This window comes from Excalfactoria chinensis, chromosome 10 (assembly GCF_039878825.1).
Source record: "Excalfactoria chinensis isolate bCotChi1 chromosome 10, bCotChi1.hap2, whole genome shotgun sequence".
Lineage (NCBI taxonomy): Eukaryota > Metazoa > Chordata > Aves > Galliformes > Phasianidae > Excalfactoria > Excalfactoria chinensis.
The window spans coordinates 12,243,703-12,258,209 of NC_092834.1; the positions used below are offsets into that span (position 1 = coordinate 12,243,703).

At 34.4% G+C, this 14,507-nt stretch overlaps 1 protein-coding gene across 3 annotated transcripts in view; it reads right to left on the bottom strand.

Annotated features, from left to right (window-relative positions):
* Positions 1-231: 231 nt before the first annotated feature.
* ZNF280D (zinc finger protein 280D) overlaps positions 232-14,507 on the bottom strand; it is a 41,845-nt gene continuing 27,569 nt past the window's right edge. For 2 of the 3 annotated variants that reach the window (XM_072345586.1, XM_072345587.1), the window contains one exon: positions 232-3,017. In XM_072345586.1, the coding sequence (XP_072201687.1) occupies positions 2,384-3,017 (634 nt within the window). In that variant the 3' untranslated portion in view covers positions 232-2,383. Of the gene's footprint in view, positions 3,018-14,058; positions 14,157-14,507 lie in introns of all 3 variants that reach the window. The other variant, XR_011904857.1, reaches the window with a different exon arrangement.

Below are 14,507 nucleotides of genomic sequence, written 5' to 3' on the forward strand. Positions count from 1 at the left end.
CATTCGGAAGGGTTGCTATTTCAGATCTTAGACATCTGGGTGGTTTTAGACCTAACATTACTGTTGTTAAATATACATATTCTCTATGCAGACTGAAATCAACAACCCCCTCCATATTAAATGCCTGAGAATTCACATATATTTGTCAAATACTCAGGTTTTTCCCGCCTGTTTGATTTTCCACATATTCTCAGAAGTATGGGTCATTCAAACCACATTCTCATCCAAATTCATGTTATTAAAATGGCAAATATTTTAAAAATTTAATTGCATAAACAACAAACATGAGGAAATTACAAGCAAGTATCATACAACTGGTTCCACTTGAAGTTAATCTTCTCCAACACCACATAAGAATTTTTCAAAATATTTAATTGGCATGTAAAATCAATCTTCAGATTAAAAATATCACAGGTTTCTCTTGGTTATATGCACTTTTGAGCTGCTTCAGTAACATACACAAGAAGTTCTATAGCTGGTTTACTCCTCTGAACTACCCTTCTTCGGTTGCTGTTATTTTATATTCCCTCGTGTCTACATGCATGAAGACAACAGACTTGTTAGTAACACCTCAAAATAACAATCTCACTACAACCTTTAAAAGGACAGAAGAATATCGCAACTTACTTTCTCAGCTTTTTTGTCTGTCTTTATTTTATTTGGAATTCATTAAAGCAGAAGAGCTTGGACAGCTGTGACTTTGTAAGTCATTCCACTTTTCTTTTAAAAAGGCTTCTACATCTGCATGGATGGAAATCAAGGAGCAATTTAAAATTTAATTCATGTGACTCTTCAGAGTTCTAAGCAATTTTTGAGATGTGGTTTATTTAGAGGCTTCAACAAGCAGGATGGTCTCTAGATGTCAATGCTGTTGCTGATTAGACTCATTTAGAAGCCAAGTCTAGTCAACCTAGAAGGGCAGAGCGAACTTCAACTGCATGCTGATGGTCCAGAAAAATATCTCTATGTAATCTGGAAAAGTTAGCGTATCTAAGCACAATACACAGCTAGAAAAATATTCTTATGCATAGGCACTTGCTCATTTAATTCTTAAAAACAAAAAAGAAAAAAAAAAAAAAAAAAAAAAAAAGAATCACTTCAGCATCAAACTCACAATTTTAAAATGAAAAGTTTGAAATGAAATTGTTCCTGCAAACTGCTACCAAATCTTTTATAAAAAGGTGGGAATATTATGCCCAAAGTTCCAAGCTGAGCAGTGAAATTATTCACAAAGACAAAATTTTGTTGCAAATATTTACTCAAAAAAAGGAATAATTTACAGCAGTGCTTTAACAGCTGTTCAAAACATTTAACACATTAAAAACAAAACTAGGTCAAAAGCACATTCTGAATGTTTCAAATGGAGCAAGGAAGTTGTAAGAGCAAGCTACTGTCATATTCATTTTTACACCTAACTGCTAACTATAAAAAAAACAAAAAAAAAACAAAAAAAAAACAAAAACCAGCAGCTATCTTTCTGAATATAACTTAGACTACAAAAAGTCGTGAAATTGAACTGTACATTCCCACATTATATGCTCTCGTGTCCTTTTTTCTAAGAGTTAGCAAGTAGCAGCTGCAAAATGGCAGAATGCATGCCAGCTGGTACTTCCAGTTTGGGGTCTTCCTTCTTCTTGCTTAAAACAATTTTTACATTAAACCATACTTTGGTTTGCCTTACAGACCATTCCTATGGGTCTACCACTAAGAATATTTAAAACAATGGTAAAAGCCTAAAAACTACAGTACTTTTAGCAGTATGTTCTACTTTTTACAATTATGTCCGGTATTTCTGCACAGTCTGCATACTGAAAACCCCACAAATATATATATTTTATTGTAATATTTCCACTTTCACTGAAAGTTTAAAGGTAAGTCTACAGTCTGGCAGGATTACACCTGTACAGAGGTGCATAGATTCATATAATTGTTTACATGCTTTTACAGACAGGAATGTGATACCAAATCCAAAGCTTGTGTTTACCCAGCTGTCAGCAGACCAACAACCATTGCTACAAGTGTGCTTCATTTCAGCATTAGAACTGAATTCATACCAAGTTCCACTGTTTCATTAGAAGAGTTTTAAAAATCTTTTCTCAGCTAGCAAATCATCTTATTCCAGATACAAAAAATAGATTACTTTCCTCCTTTCAACTGTCAGTTTATTGAGATATGGGAGAAAAAACAGGTAGATGAACTTAAAAGCACATTACCCATTTCTAAATTTACTTGATTCAATTGTGCACACATATACATCATCTCCATATGCCAAATTTCCCTTTCAAAAAAACCCCAAATTATTAGCATCAATAAGCACACTCGTCAGAAATGGTCCATGGTGTTCCTATCATTATATATAATACACAAGGAAATGAGCATAATTTCAGCTTGCTTCATTTTCATCTGTTTTGTTTACAGTTGTTTCCATTCTGTTGGGACTGCCTTCTTGAGAAGTCTTGTCTGTTTGTTCAGAGAGCTGTTCAGCTTGCTTTGATGAAGGTGCAACGTTACCTTTCTGAAGAATTTCAGTTGCTTCATGCTCTAGTACCTCTGATGGAGTCAAAGGCTCCAAATGAATACTGCCTTGTTCACTCATGTCTGAACTAACTGATTCAGGTTCATTTCTTTTTCTCAAGAACTGCTCAAAACTAACATCTTCACCCAAAGTTAGCTTTAAGTCCTTTGCATTCATTGCTGAAAGTGTAGTTTTATCTAAGTTTTTCACTTTAGTCTGATCAGTCAAGACAACATCATCTGAACTTTGGCAAGTTTTCAACTCACTTTCTCCATGAATACATTTTTGTTTCTCGCCTACTAATTGTTTGGTATGATCTGAATCACAACACGTTCCTTTCTCATGCAAGGATTTCTTCGTGCTGTTATCATGGAGTTCCAAATTGGGAACATTTTCTGTAGCTGACAGTGATGAGTTCTCTTCATTCTTTTCAACCGATGCAACTTCATTTTGGTTTCTACTGCATTCTTTTGTTTCCTCTGAAGAATCAAGCTCCTGTTTGCTGCAAAAAACAGAATGTTATTTTTCTAAAAGTTATAATAAAGCAACACATGGCTATAATCTGCACAGTAACACCCACAGTGACACTGCAGATTTCCTATTTGTTATTTCTTAAAAATTTTCATAGTAAGATGGGCTGAATTTAACAAATGCATTTTTCTTGTCTGTTTATAAATTCAGCTTTGGTGTTCTTTAACTCTTACATACTATAGCTAGAAATGAAGGCTGCTTCCTTCTTGTCATCTGGCACTTTTAAAAATACAGTCCCAAGCTGTAAATGCAGGAGCAACTAATGGAAACTGCTGCTGATGTGCAAGAAAAATTAGCCAGTTCATACCTTAACACTGACAAATTGAATCTGCACTGCTAATGGGTGTCAAGAAAGAAAAAAGACAGCCACTGAAAATCACAACTAATTCAAGCCTAAAATTTAGTTGATCAACTAGAAATCTGCATTGTTTCAATAAGTGAATTGGTGAAGGAGCATTTTTAGTCACTTTTCAGAGTAGAACCACATGGTGATAAATAAAAGGAAAGAACAGTGTTGATTCATGCAAGTAAAAATGAGAATCTTATATAGTAACATAGAAAACACAACGAAAAATTTTATATGAAACAGTTATTGTTTAATTCTGTATTATTTCAATAAAGCCACATGCAGTTCTGTAAGGTAATCAGGAAACTGAAGTGGGAAAGGGATGAGAATCCTCCAAAGAGATTCAACTATGTATTTCAGATGTCACCTCTACCAACAAAAACACATAGTCACACGCTGTATGCAAACAGCTCATGCCCATATTCCAACAGACAAAACCCTACTTTCTAATATTTCTCTTCATTATATATATGTATAAACATCAGGCTTCTCTCATCATTTCAATGAGGAAGCTCCTTTTTCTCCTGTAAAGATTCTGACTTGGTAAAAACATAATTGGAGACCCACAAGATTTTTCAGAATGACAAGTAGCTGTAACTGCCCCAAATGGAAATGTTTAATAGACACAAAATAAAAACAGTGAAAGGTGGCAGAGGGGATGGAAGAACAAGCTGGATTTCAGATGCAAACTCTATATAGGAAGTGAAAATTGGAGCAAGTACATCTTCCAGTTTAATGTTTGAGTCTGAAAGTTACAAATAGTATCTGAATAGTAATATGCAGATAAGAAATGCAAGAGAGATGGCATCATCAAGTATTAGATGCATCAAAAAAGCATCTGTACATTTTTCAAATAGTTTTAAATTCAATTGAAACCACTTCTGGCTAAACCCACTTGCCAAGCAATGGATAGATGAAGGACTCTTTCAGGAAATAACCAGCTTCTTGCTCCTAAATTTTTTACAATATATTTTCAAACTAAAAGTTAATGTGATTCACCTACATGTTAAGCAATATTGAATTGCACAGCAAATGGTTTGTTTGGTCCAGGTGCTACAAGCTACAAACACTCAGCAGTTTGTTTTCAAGTTTTACTTTCACTCAAAGAAGCTAATTCAAGAATGTCCAACTTTCTACTTAGGTTTAAGATGCAGGAATATTTTGAATAGGCTAAGAGGCTACAAAGGTAAACTCTTACTACCTACTGATGTAGTCATAATAATAATTTCACTGTGACACTATTTCTTCATTCATAACCAGGAAATAACTCAGGAGATGAGCCTATCTGCCAAATTATAACCTGCATTAGCTACTACTGACAGACAAATGTATGTGCTTTTTTCACTTACTAGACTAACACAATAAACAGTACTCTCCAATATACATTTTTTTCTATCCAAATTATTCTTCTTTGTCCTAAACTACTAGAAAAAAAGGAAAATGTAATGATTCAGAAAAAAAACTTGCGACAAAGTTCCAGCACAGGAGCTACTCTCGCTACCCAGCAGCTACGGATGATAATTAGCCTTGCACACCTGTTCCTAATTGCCTTACCTATTCCAGAAAAATAATTTAGCTATATGGAGCCTTAGAAATTCTAGCAAGTATTTAGAACTGCATTCATACAAAAATCCAATTAACTCTATGAAACTGTATATAAATGACCTTTAGCTGCTATTTTCCAACAAGCAGCTTGGAAGTGAGGTGAAGTTGCAGAGTTAACAACCAAAATAGTATGCTTTACTTGGTAAATTTTGAACACAGGTATGCAAAAATGAGTTTAAATACAGCAATAACTCATTACTCATTAGCAATGACAACAACATTTCCACACAGGACGCTCCAGATGGATTACATTCACACACCATTCACAACAAGAAACTCTTAAGGTACAATCCTACTTTAACATGGAGCGGAAATCTATCACAATCTGCCTTATCTTCTTGCAATCAAACCCCAACTTTGACCAAATCCAGCCTTTTACACTATCAACTCATTTTCAGTGAAGCACGAGAAGAAGTACTGCTACACACATCAGTAAGCGCCTTCATATCAAACAACTCTCCAATGAAATAGTTTACCTCTGCTGACAACTGCTGATGAATAAGCAAAAACTCAGTAGTTGTGACACACTCAACCCCTCACTAAAAACGAAACCCACAACACAGGGAATTTCAAAAAGTCATTCTGTTCAGAAGTCAGCAGCTGAAAAAAAGACTTCTAAGTAACATTAGGAATGAAAGACTCTTCCCAGTCTACATGCAGACAGTACTGTATAAGAACAGTAAAAAAAATCTGAGACCACGGAGATGTGGAAAATGAAAATACCAAATTATTTGATATTTTGGCAAAAAGTTGGAATATAAAACCTGACCATTGTTTAATAAAACAGACTCGTTTTCTAAAGCATGCCACCAGCTATGGCTGCAGATTGTGAAAGCTGGGCTATACTAATGAATCAGATGCTGTACCATCTGTATGAACTCTGGCTTTTAAATAAGGCTACTTGCAGAAGACATAATTTTGAGTCCAAGAGATGAACCTACCAAGTGAAAGCATACATATACCACAAGCCAAAGAAACCTGGAAATTAAAAGAAATTTTTTCTTACTGTATTGAAAATGTAAGACCTGGGAGCTGAAGGAAGATCAGCTCTGCATACTTGCTGTGTTCTGTTTGTTTTTCAGGTGGTTCTGATTGTTGGTTAGGTTTGGTTTTGTTTTTTTTTACTTCAGGCCATGAGATCTGAAGTAGTCAAGTATATATACAAATATATGTAAGTCTGCCCACACTGTGTGCCCAAAGCCATGTAAATTTCAGTTATTTTCCCAGACAGACATTAAAAACCCACAATTACCATTTTTCTTTGATGTGCAGTTGTTACAGCTACCCAATAAAATGAACTTCCATGGATTAACATTTACTGATGTATGTTCTAATTGTTCCCCATTTTCCCTTTCAGTGGTGTTAACTCATGCACAGTAATACAAAAAAACCTCTTTTTAACACTGTGTACAATCATGAACTTTGACTAATAAGTAGGTTAAGCCCTGTTAAGCACTGTTTTGACATTTACAACCTAAATTCTTTGCGTCTTTTTGAGTACATCATGACTGCCACTTAAAGGTTTTTGTCATAGAAAAACACATTATGAAAATATTAATTAAAAATATTCTCATCCAATTACCTGAGAAATAACAGAGCACGTATTATTTCATGTAATTGAATTTCGAGATGCAGCTAATTATTATATTACCTTTTATATGTTGGTGTTTCTGTTTTTCCTTCAGATAAGCTAGGTCTTGAAATTTTCTGTAATAATTAATCATATTTTATTTTTTATCCATGACCAATTGATTACAATAAACTTGCAGAGACATATTCACACTGACATTCCATACCTCTACCAAGAAGCAGAGACTGGGTATTAATACAGATGTCTGCAAAATCTTGCAAAATAAGGGGGAAAAAAAACCCTTAATTTTAAAGCAACCCTTGTAGCCTTTTTCATATATGCAATTGTAATTACACCTTACTGAAGATGATCTGGTGAACCACAGCTTGACAGCATTTTACTTGGAAGGTAAAAGCAAACAAACAAAAAAAACCAACAACCCAGAACAACTAAAAACAAAATTTTAGTAAAAAACCAACAGAAAAACAAGAAAGAGAAAACTGAGGTTATCATATTAAAGCATTACAGTGTTTTAGCCCTACAGATGTCTAACTTAAACTACAAGGAAGATTCTTACCAGAATGCTCATCACAGGAGAAACCTGAGTCTATTGTAATACATCCATCCAATGAAATAATTTTTGAACTCTGAACAACACAATCAGATTTTTTTATTTTTCTTTTCAAAGAGTAGAAAAAGTAAACTTTTGATAAATTGCCAGTGGGAAATGGGCAAAGCAGTCTTCTAAAAGCTTCTACTACATTACAGGGCATTCTGTCCATATATTATCTTAACTCTTATTAAGGAAATTATATGTCCTTAAAAAAAATAAAGTAACTTAGTTTTTGTCCAAGTGAATTCTGGTTTTACAATAAAAGAGGCTTTTGTTTGTACAGAAATATAAGCACCATAATCATTTGTATCACAAACTCTTAAGATATTTTAAGCCTGCATATGCAGTATCATATATTGTTAATATAATACTTGTCTCCACAGAGGTGGTATATTTTGCTTCAGTGAGACCAAACCATGCAGCAAATATCGTGAAGGTATATGGTCAGACTAAGCTTATGCTATCTTCTAAAAGGGTTTCTGCTATATTTCTATCGCTGTATTTCTGTCATTCTATCCCCACAGCTATAAAATCCATGAGAAGAAACACTTTCCAGCTTCAAATTATTGCACATTAAATGTCTCCACCTCCACATTTGGCAAAGTATCGATCTACACTGCTCTAACTGGTCTACCACAGAACCTTCCTCTCTAGCCATCATGTGCCTCAGCTCTCAGTGAGCCTCCCCACTCAACAGAGAATTATATGGAAGGAAAGATTTCTTATCTCTCTAAAACTCATACGCTAAGCACCCAGTAACCAGAGCTTCCATGTGTCCCAAACCACAGTGAAAGGCAACTCACAGTTCTGACAAGACTTGCTGTATACTCTGAATAACAAGTGAGAGCTAAAACAAACATTGCTATTTTGTCTGTATTTTCCATGTTCTCCGGTCATAATGGCTATGGTTGTTGTTCTTTTCTTTTTGTTGTATTTTAAATGAAAATCAAAATCACGAAACATCATTTTGTGAAGCAAAACATAGAAATTCCAGATCTTTAATTCTTAAACAGTTAGACCCCACTGAAACTGCAGGAAACACATTCTAAACAGTCTAAAGCATGAAAAAGAAGGAAAAGTAAAGGAAACAAACAAAACACCACCAAAAAACATGCCTATCCTTTCACTTTTAATACAACTAAATGAAGACACACAGGCTTCTCAGATTGCTATATAATAGTGAACACGCTTAGGAAGAAAGCCATTCAGGCCTCAAGAGGCACTTCCAAAGATTTTCCTCCTTAAAGAAATACAAATAAAATTAGCAAAGAAGTTAGAGTTCAACATCAGTATCTGGCCAAATCTCAGGTTATACTTCAGGTCAATTTTGAGTTCCCTAAAGATGAAGATACATAAGTAAGACATTTATACCACTCCTTCCCTGGCTTCTGCCCTACAAATCAACCAGCCAGACTGACTACAAATTGGGAATGTTTCTGTAGCTGACCTAATAAAAGTGTCCCACCACTGTAGTAGTAAAACACAGAAAGGTGTTTTTAGCACTATGCATATCTTCTGAACTCCATGAAGCAGTAAGATACGTGTAGTTATACAATATAATTGTATTGTGTCTTCAGATAATTTATGAAGTTCAGAGATACTGTTTACATTGCGTGGAGAAAAGAAAAGACGTTACCTCCAACTTAGCTTCTTTCTCTCTAATGGAGATTTCAGTCTTTAACCTAGTAGACAATGAATTAAGATTCAATATTTCCAATACTGTATGGTCAAAACAGAGACAAAATATGAAGAAATTTACAGCAACTAAGAAAGTAACTTGCTAATTTGAAATCAATTTGAAATCAATTTCCAAAGTTTATACTTAATTTTGAGCTTAGATGCACTTCAAGGTTCCAAGAGAACATTTAAGGACTCTAAAATATATTACTGGTTATACAGGAACCACGATAGAAATTTCTTCTGTGTAACCTGTTCCAGTTATTTAATCTCATGAAAAACAGCAATCAACAGTCTTCAGACTGCTACTGGTACATCTAACACTAGAACAAGAATAACCCCCTTACCATAATGGTCTTTTAAACAATAATTAATTTTATTTAAGACCTGAAATGACAAATCTGCTGAAATGTATTTTTTAAGGAGTACATAAAACTATATTCTGGCCAAAAATGTATATTTATTTACTTGAAATATCTACCATTACTCAATTACTCAGGACAAAGTTGTGGATTATTTGAGGGCAATTGTAAAACATTGCAATCGACTTCCAACTACAACTTGGAAGAGATACTTCCTTTGAAATATAGGCACAGTTCATGCATTAGATCAGTTATAAATTATTAAGATCTATTGACTTTTCAAACCTCATTAATTAAACAGCTTATCACAACATCACTAACATTGATTTTCTGTATTGAGAAAAGAAAATGCTACTGTAGAAATTGCAACAGCTATTCTAGCCAAGCTAACAAAGCCTTGTTCTAATACAAAAGCTAAGCTTTCAAAAGTTTCCTATAAAAAAAACCTGCACAAACACCTTAAAATTGCTTATATCTGTATCATTTTTCTTGATGCCACATTAAAAGCAAATTTATTCTGCTGAGTATGGTGCTGTCTGTTATATTTAAATTATGTTATTAATCATAAATTAAATGATTCATGACCTTACTGAGCCTTAATGGCTGTCTGCAGGGTACAACACACTTGACAGAAGAAACAGCTTCATCAACTTAAATTTTATGAAAAAGTATACTAATACTATTTTAATATGCAACCACATCTGTTTTCCTAAATTAATGTAGAAAAAAAAGCAGTGCTAAAAGCAGGCCCTTTCAAGAATTTTTAAGAATTTTACTACACACTGTACACCTTCTAATATTTTTTATTATTACACCTTAATTTGGAACAAACCATGGCAGACGTAACTTGGAAAATATACTTTATTATAATAACTGGTATTTCAGCATGGTAACAATGCTCTCCTAATTAACAGGAAGAAAAGGTGTCAGGGTAAATCAAAAGATAACCTTTTTGGGTTGGGGATTTAATATACTTTTAAGTGTTTGATCTCGAGTACCAATATCAATAGAAGATAATGCAGCATAAGATATTTATCTTAACTTCACTGTTTTAAACATTTCTACAAGAGTTTAAACAAATACTTTCAAAATTGCAGTCTGTCTAAAACCAATCACTAATCACTCTGGAAAGGGCAAAACAACCTAGACAAATCAGACACTACAAGGTAAAACACTGTTCTTGTTGAATGAGTAAATCTAGGCTTTGCCTTAAAAACTCACCTCCAGTGAACTGAATCCAATACCTTTCTATTGTTTTAAATATCTGATAAACACAAGGGATGGATCACAGTGTTTTGAAAGCAAACAAGATAAGATTTTGAGATAGCCACCTCTTGGTTAATACAGTTCAACTTGGATTGAATATATATATATTCTATATATATATATATATATATATATATATATATATATATATATATATTCAACCTTGTTTCTGTTTCAAATTAGGTTTTTGAATGCAGCTCTAATTCATAATTAGCAATAGTATTATAAGTGGATTCAGAACTAGAGAAGACTCTGGTTCTCTCTGTTCTGTTATGTTCGTAGCACTTTTATGCTAAGAAATGTTAAATCTTTGGCTCCAATATTTAAATTTCCAAAGAGTTCTGACTCATGTTTTCAAAAAGCAACATAGGCAAATTGCTTTCTTACATAACTGGAGCTACAGGGATTCTGCACATAATCTTATGAAAACAATACAAATATTGTGATCTCTGGTAAATACAGCCTGTTGGTCCACAATTTTGAAATCTTTCTAGCTCCCAAAAGATTCTTTACTCTACATAAACTTCCAGTTAAGAACAGTGAAAAGCAACCCCTAATTGTTAATCTTCTCTTCAATAAAAATTCAGACAAAACATAACAGCTGAAGAAAAATGTTCAGGCTGAGATACTTAATAGGAAGTACTGGCCATAAAACAAAACAGGCTTTAACTAAAGAATAAAAGCTGGCCTATTAAGAGCATTCCTTTAGATGCTTTAAATCTCACAATACAGGTTGATCTGAAACTTCATTTGCTACAAAGGAGTCATGTTGGGCTAATGGAACAGATTTGGAGTCAACAAAAGAAGAAACATTTAGATTCATGGTCCAAACACAACTATTATCATTATTTCTGAAATTCATGCAGACAGTTTTGCTTGCCTTCACATTATGAAATGTATGTATATTTGTTTGCACACAGAACTTAAACCATAAATAACTCTTCTCAGGGATCTGCCATGCTACCCCTATAGCCACATAGTGCTCCTATACCTTATTTAGGTTAAGTAGTACTGAAAAGCAGCTGGCATCTTTCACCAAACATCCATTTTCTGTCCATTCCTAACCAGACATAACCTTTTCTAGGACAATTAGCTCCATCTTACATCTTTGCATTAACTGAATGGCTTGAGGTACTTTCCAGCTTCTCAGCTCAACCGTATCCAAGAATTATGAACAAACTGTTTGCAAGCAAAGAATGGAAGAGTCTTTGTCTTCTTCTTTTATTTTTGTTTTGTTTGGGGAGTATATTTAAACAGGAAACAACAAAACCCAAAGCCTTTTTAGTAGAAAATACTTTAAATAATTTTAACAGGGAAAGGGATTCAGTAAAGCTCAATTTTCCCTTACCACTCCATGCAAAAAATTTTACTTGACAGAAATGTTATTATGGTATGGTATACATGAATGCATAGTTAAAAGAAAAAGGTGTTTCCATGCTGAGGCATTTAACACTGGTAGTGAATGAATGAGAATAGGAAAGATGGTAACGTTTGTATTATTTGATACCTTCTCCAGTTTCTCACGTGTAACATAGGGTTAGCAATGGATACAGCTACATATTAACTTAATTATGAATAAATAAGTGTAATTATATACAAAGTTGAACAGTCAAATATTTTCATCTCCCCTAAAGCCTGAAAGAAACTTTCACTTTCTTGTCAGAAAGACTTCCATGCTTTGACTTTGCAGATGTGGTCCAATATACTGCATTATTCATGTAGGCTGGTAGCAATTAGGACTGTCAGGGATAGTAAAGCACGAGTCATGCAGGTTTATCTACATGATTTAGTACTGTTTTTATATTGCAAGCTTTCCACTTAAGAACCTTCTCCAAACTTAATGCAAACAGAAACAAGATGCCATGATACAACTTGTTTCTACATGAACTGTTTTGCCACCCTTACCTACAAAAGGCTAGCAAATCACAGGTAACTTAGACACTTTTAAACTAATTTCTACAGTAAAATTGTAAAAGAACTAAATGGCAATCTTCCAGATCATCTAACTTCAAAGTGAAGCATCAATGCAATGTAATTTGCAGTAAATTCTTAGAGAAAAATTTTCAAAGCCATAAAAATCTGCAATCATACTCTCGATTTTGGTTGCTGACAAAAACCTGAATGCAAGTGAAATATCACGGATGCAGCTTCCTCTAGATTACAAAAGCATGTTTGTAATGAAAAAATGATCCCACTCACTGAATGCTATCGTGCCAAACAGAAACAAGTCCTGTAAGAAAAACTTAAAGTACATAGCTGATGATTGAAATTGAATAACAGCATGTGGGACAGAACACACTTTCTGTCAGAATAAAAAGGAGCAAAAAGAACAAGACTTAAGGGTACTGACTGCGTAGATGCTCATTCACAAAATAGGCGTCAAAGACAGTGGATGACATGATCTTTGCTGGTACTAGCAATACCACAGTGGCTTCAAAAGCTCAATCAAAATCTTTGCTGTTTCTACATGAAAAGGGAATAGAACAAAAATATCAGCCAAAAGAGATTAACTTTGTAGAATCTGATTATGCAGAAAAAACAAGCGCTGCAAATCAAGAATAGTCTGTGTTATTAGATCATTCATCAGATCTCTTATAACCAGGAAGAGATAACTAATGACTGACCACAGAGTAAGATTATCTATTAAGTTGCTTGGAAGCTGGTAATTGAGAGATTCAACCAAGAAATATATCCACTGTAAGCAGGAGGTTGAGTCTGGGGGTACTCTAGGTGTTCATCATGAAGAAACAAAAGCTCATCATATATTTAGACATCTTTGTTGATGGATAAACTTGCCACAGATTATCTAGAACTACAGATGAAATCAGAAGCAGTGAAATCAAAATTGGCAGATGCTTGACTAGAGCATTTTTGAAGATGAGAGATGATACCAAAAGAACAAAGTATGAATGAACTGTAGCTGCTGCACTCTCAGAATCAAAGCTCAACAAATAACATGTTTCCATCACTCGCATTCCTCCTATAGTATTTAGGAGCAAAGAGAAGCTTAGCCACTAAAGTAAAGCTAACAAATCCTTTAGGCCAAGATTCAGTTTATGCAGTTACATGGGATACAAGTCTTCCAAAGCGTATTTATCACTATATACTGTAAAGACATTGCTAGACAAAACACAGCTTTATTATTAAACAGATAAGGACTTGTATGTTTTAGTGAATACCCAAAGAGAACGTCAAATCCCTCAACTTTCAAAAGCCAAGATCAAGTTCAGAACAAAATGGGCTTTGGTGCTATTAAGTATATGCCCTCATTTATACACTACTCTAGCTCTGGATGACACTGACAGACTCGAGGGGACAATGAGCAGCAAAGAAATACTACATCACATAAATGAAACTACTGGTAAATCGCTCTTCCATGGATTATAGCCCCCAAAAGCTGTAAATTAATGCTGCAAACCAGAGAACAGTAACACAGAAGAGCCTTTGCCAGACTACAGTAATGGAGAAAAGACCAGACCTGCTGCCTAAAAGATGCAAAAAGAGAATACCCCACAGCCTCAACGCACGAAGAAAAAAGAAAAGGTCTGGTCAGATGCTTGTTCGCTTACATACCAAAATAATCCCAAGCTCGACTGGGTTCAATTTGCTGCTCCACAATGATGTATCAGTGAGCCAAAGCAGCATAGGATACCTGCTCACTTTCAACTCCCCTGCAACAAAAATGTCTACTGTCAGTTCATTTAAAAATATGTTAATGTTGTGCAAAGTAGCGAGTAGAGCATTAGAAGAGTACTGGAATAGTTATCAAGGCTCATTCCCTCAGCACAAGGTGGATCATGAAACAACAAAACAAGGCAACTTTTGTGAAGAAGTAATATCAAAAGAAAATCCTTCTTGAACATCTCCAGCTAAGTTATCTGTACTACTAACGACAGAATCTTGGTCCTAAGACAAGCCTCGCCAATACTGAACACTGTTTGTAGAATGTGTCTGGTCATTAGCAATAAAGATGAGTTTTACAACATATACAGTCAGTCTTATAGACCACAGAAGATAGCAAG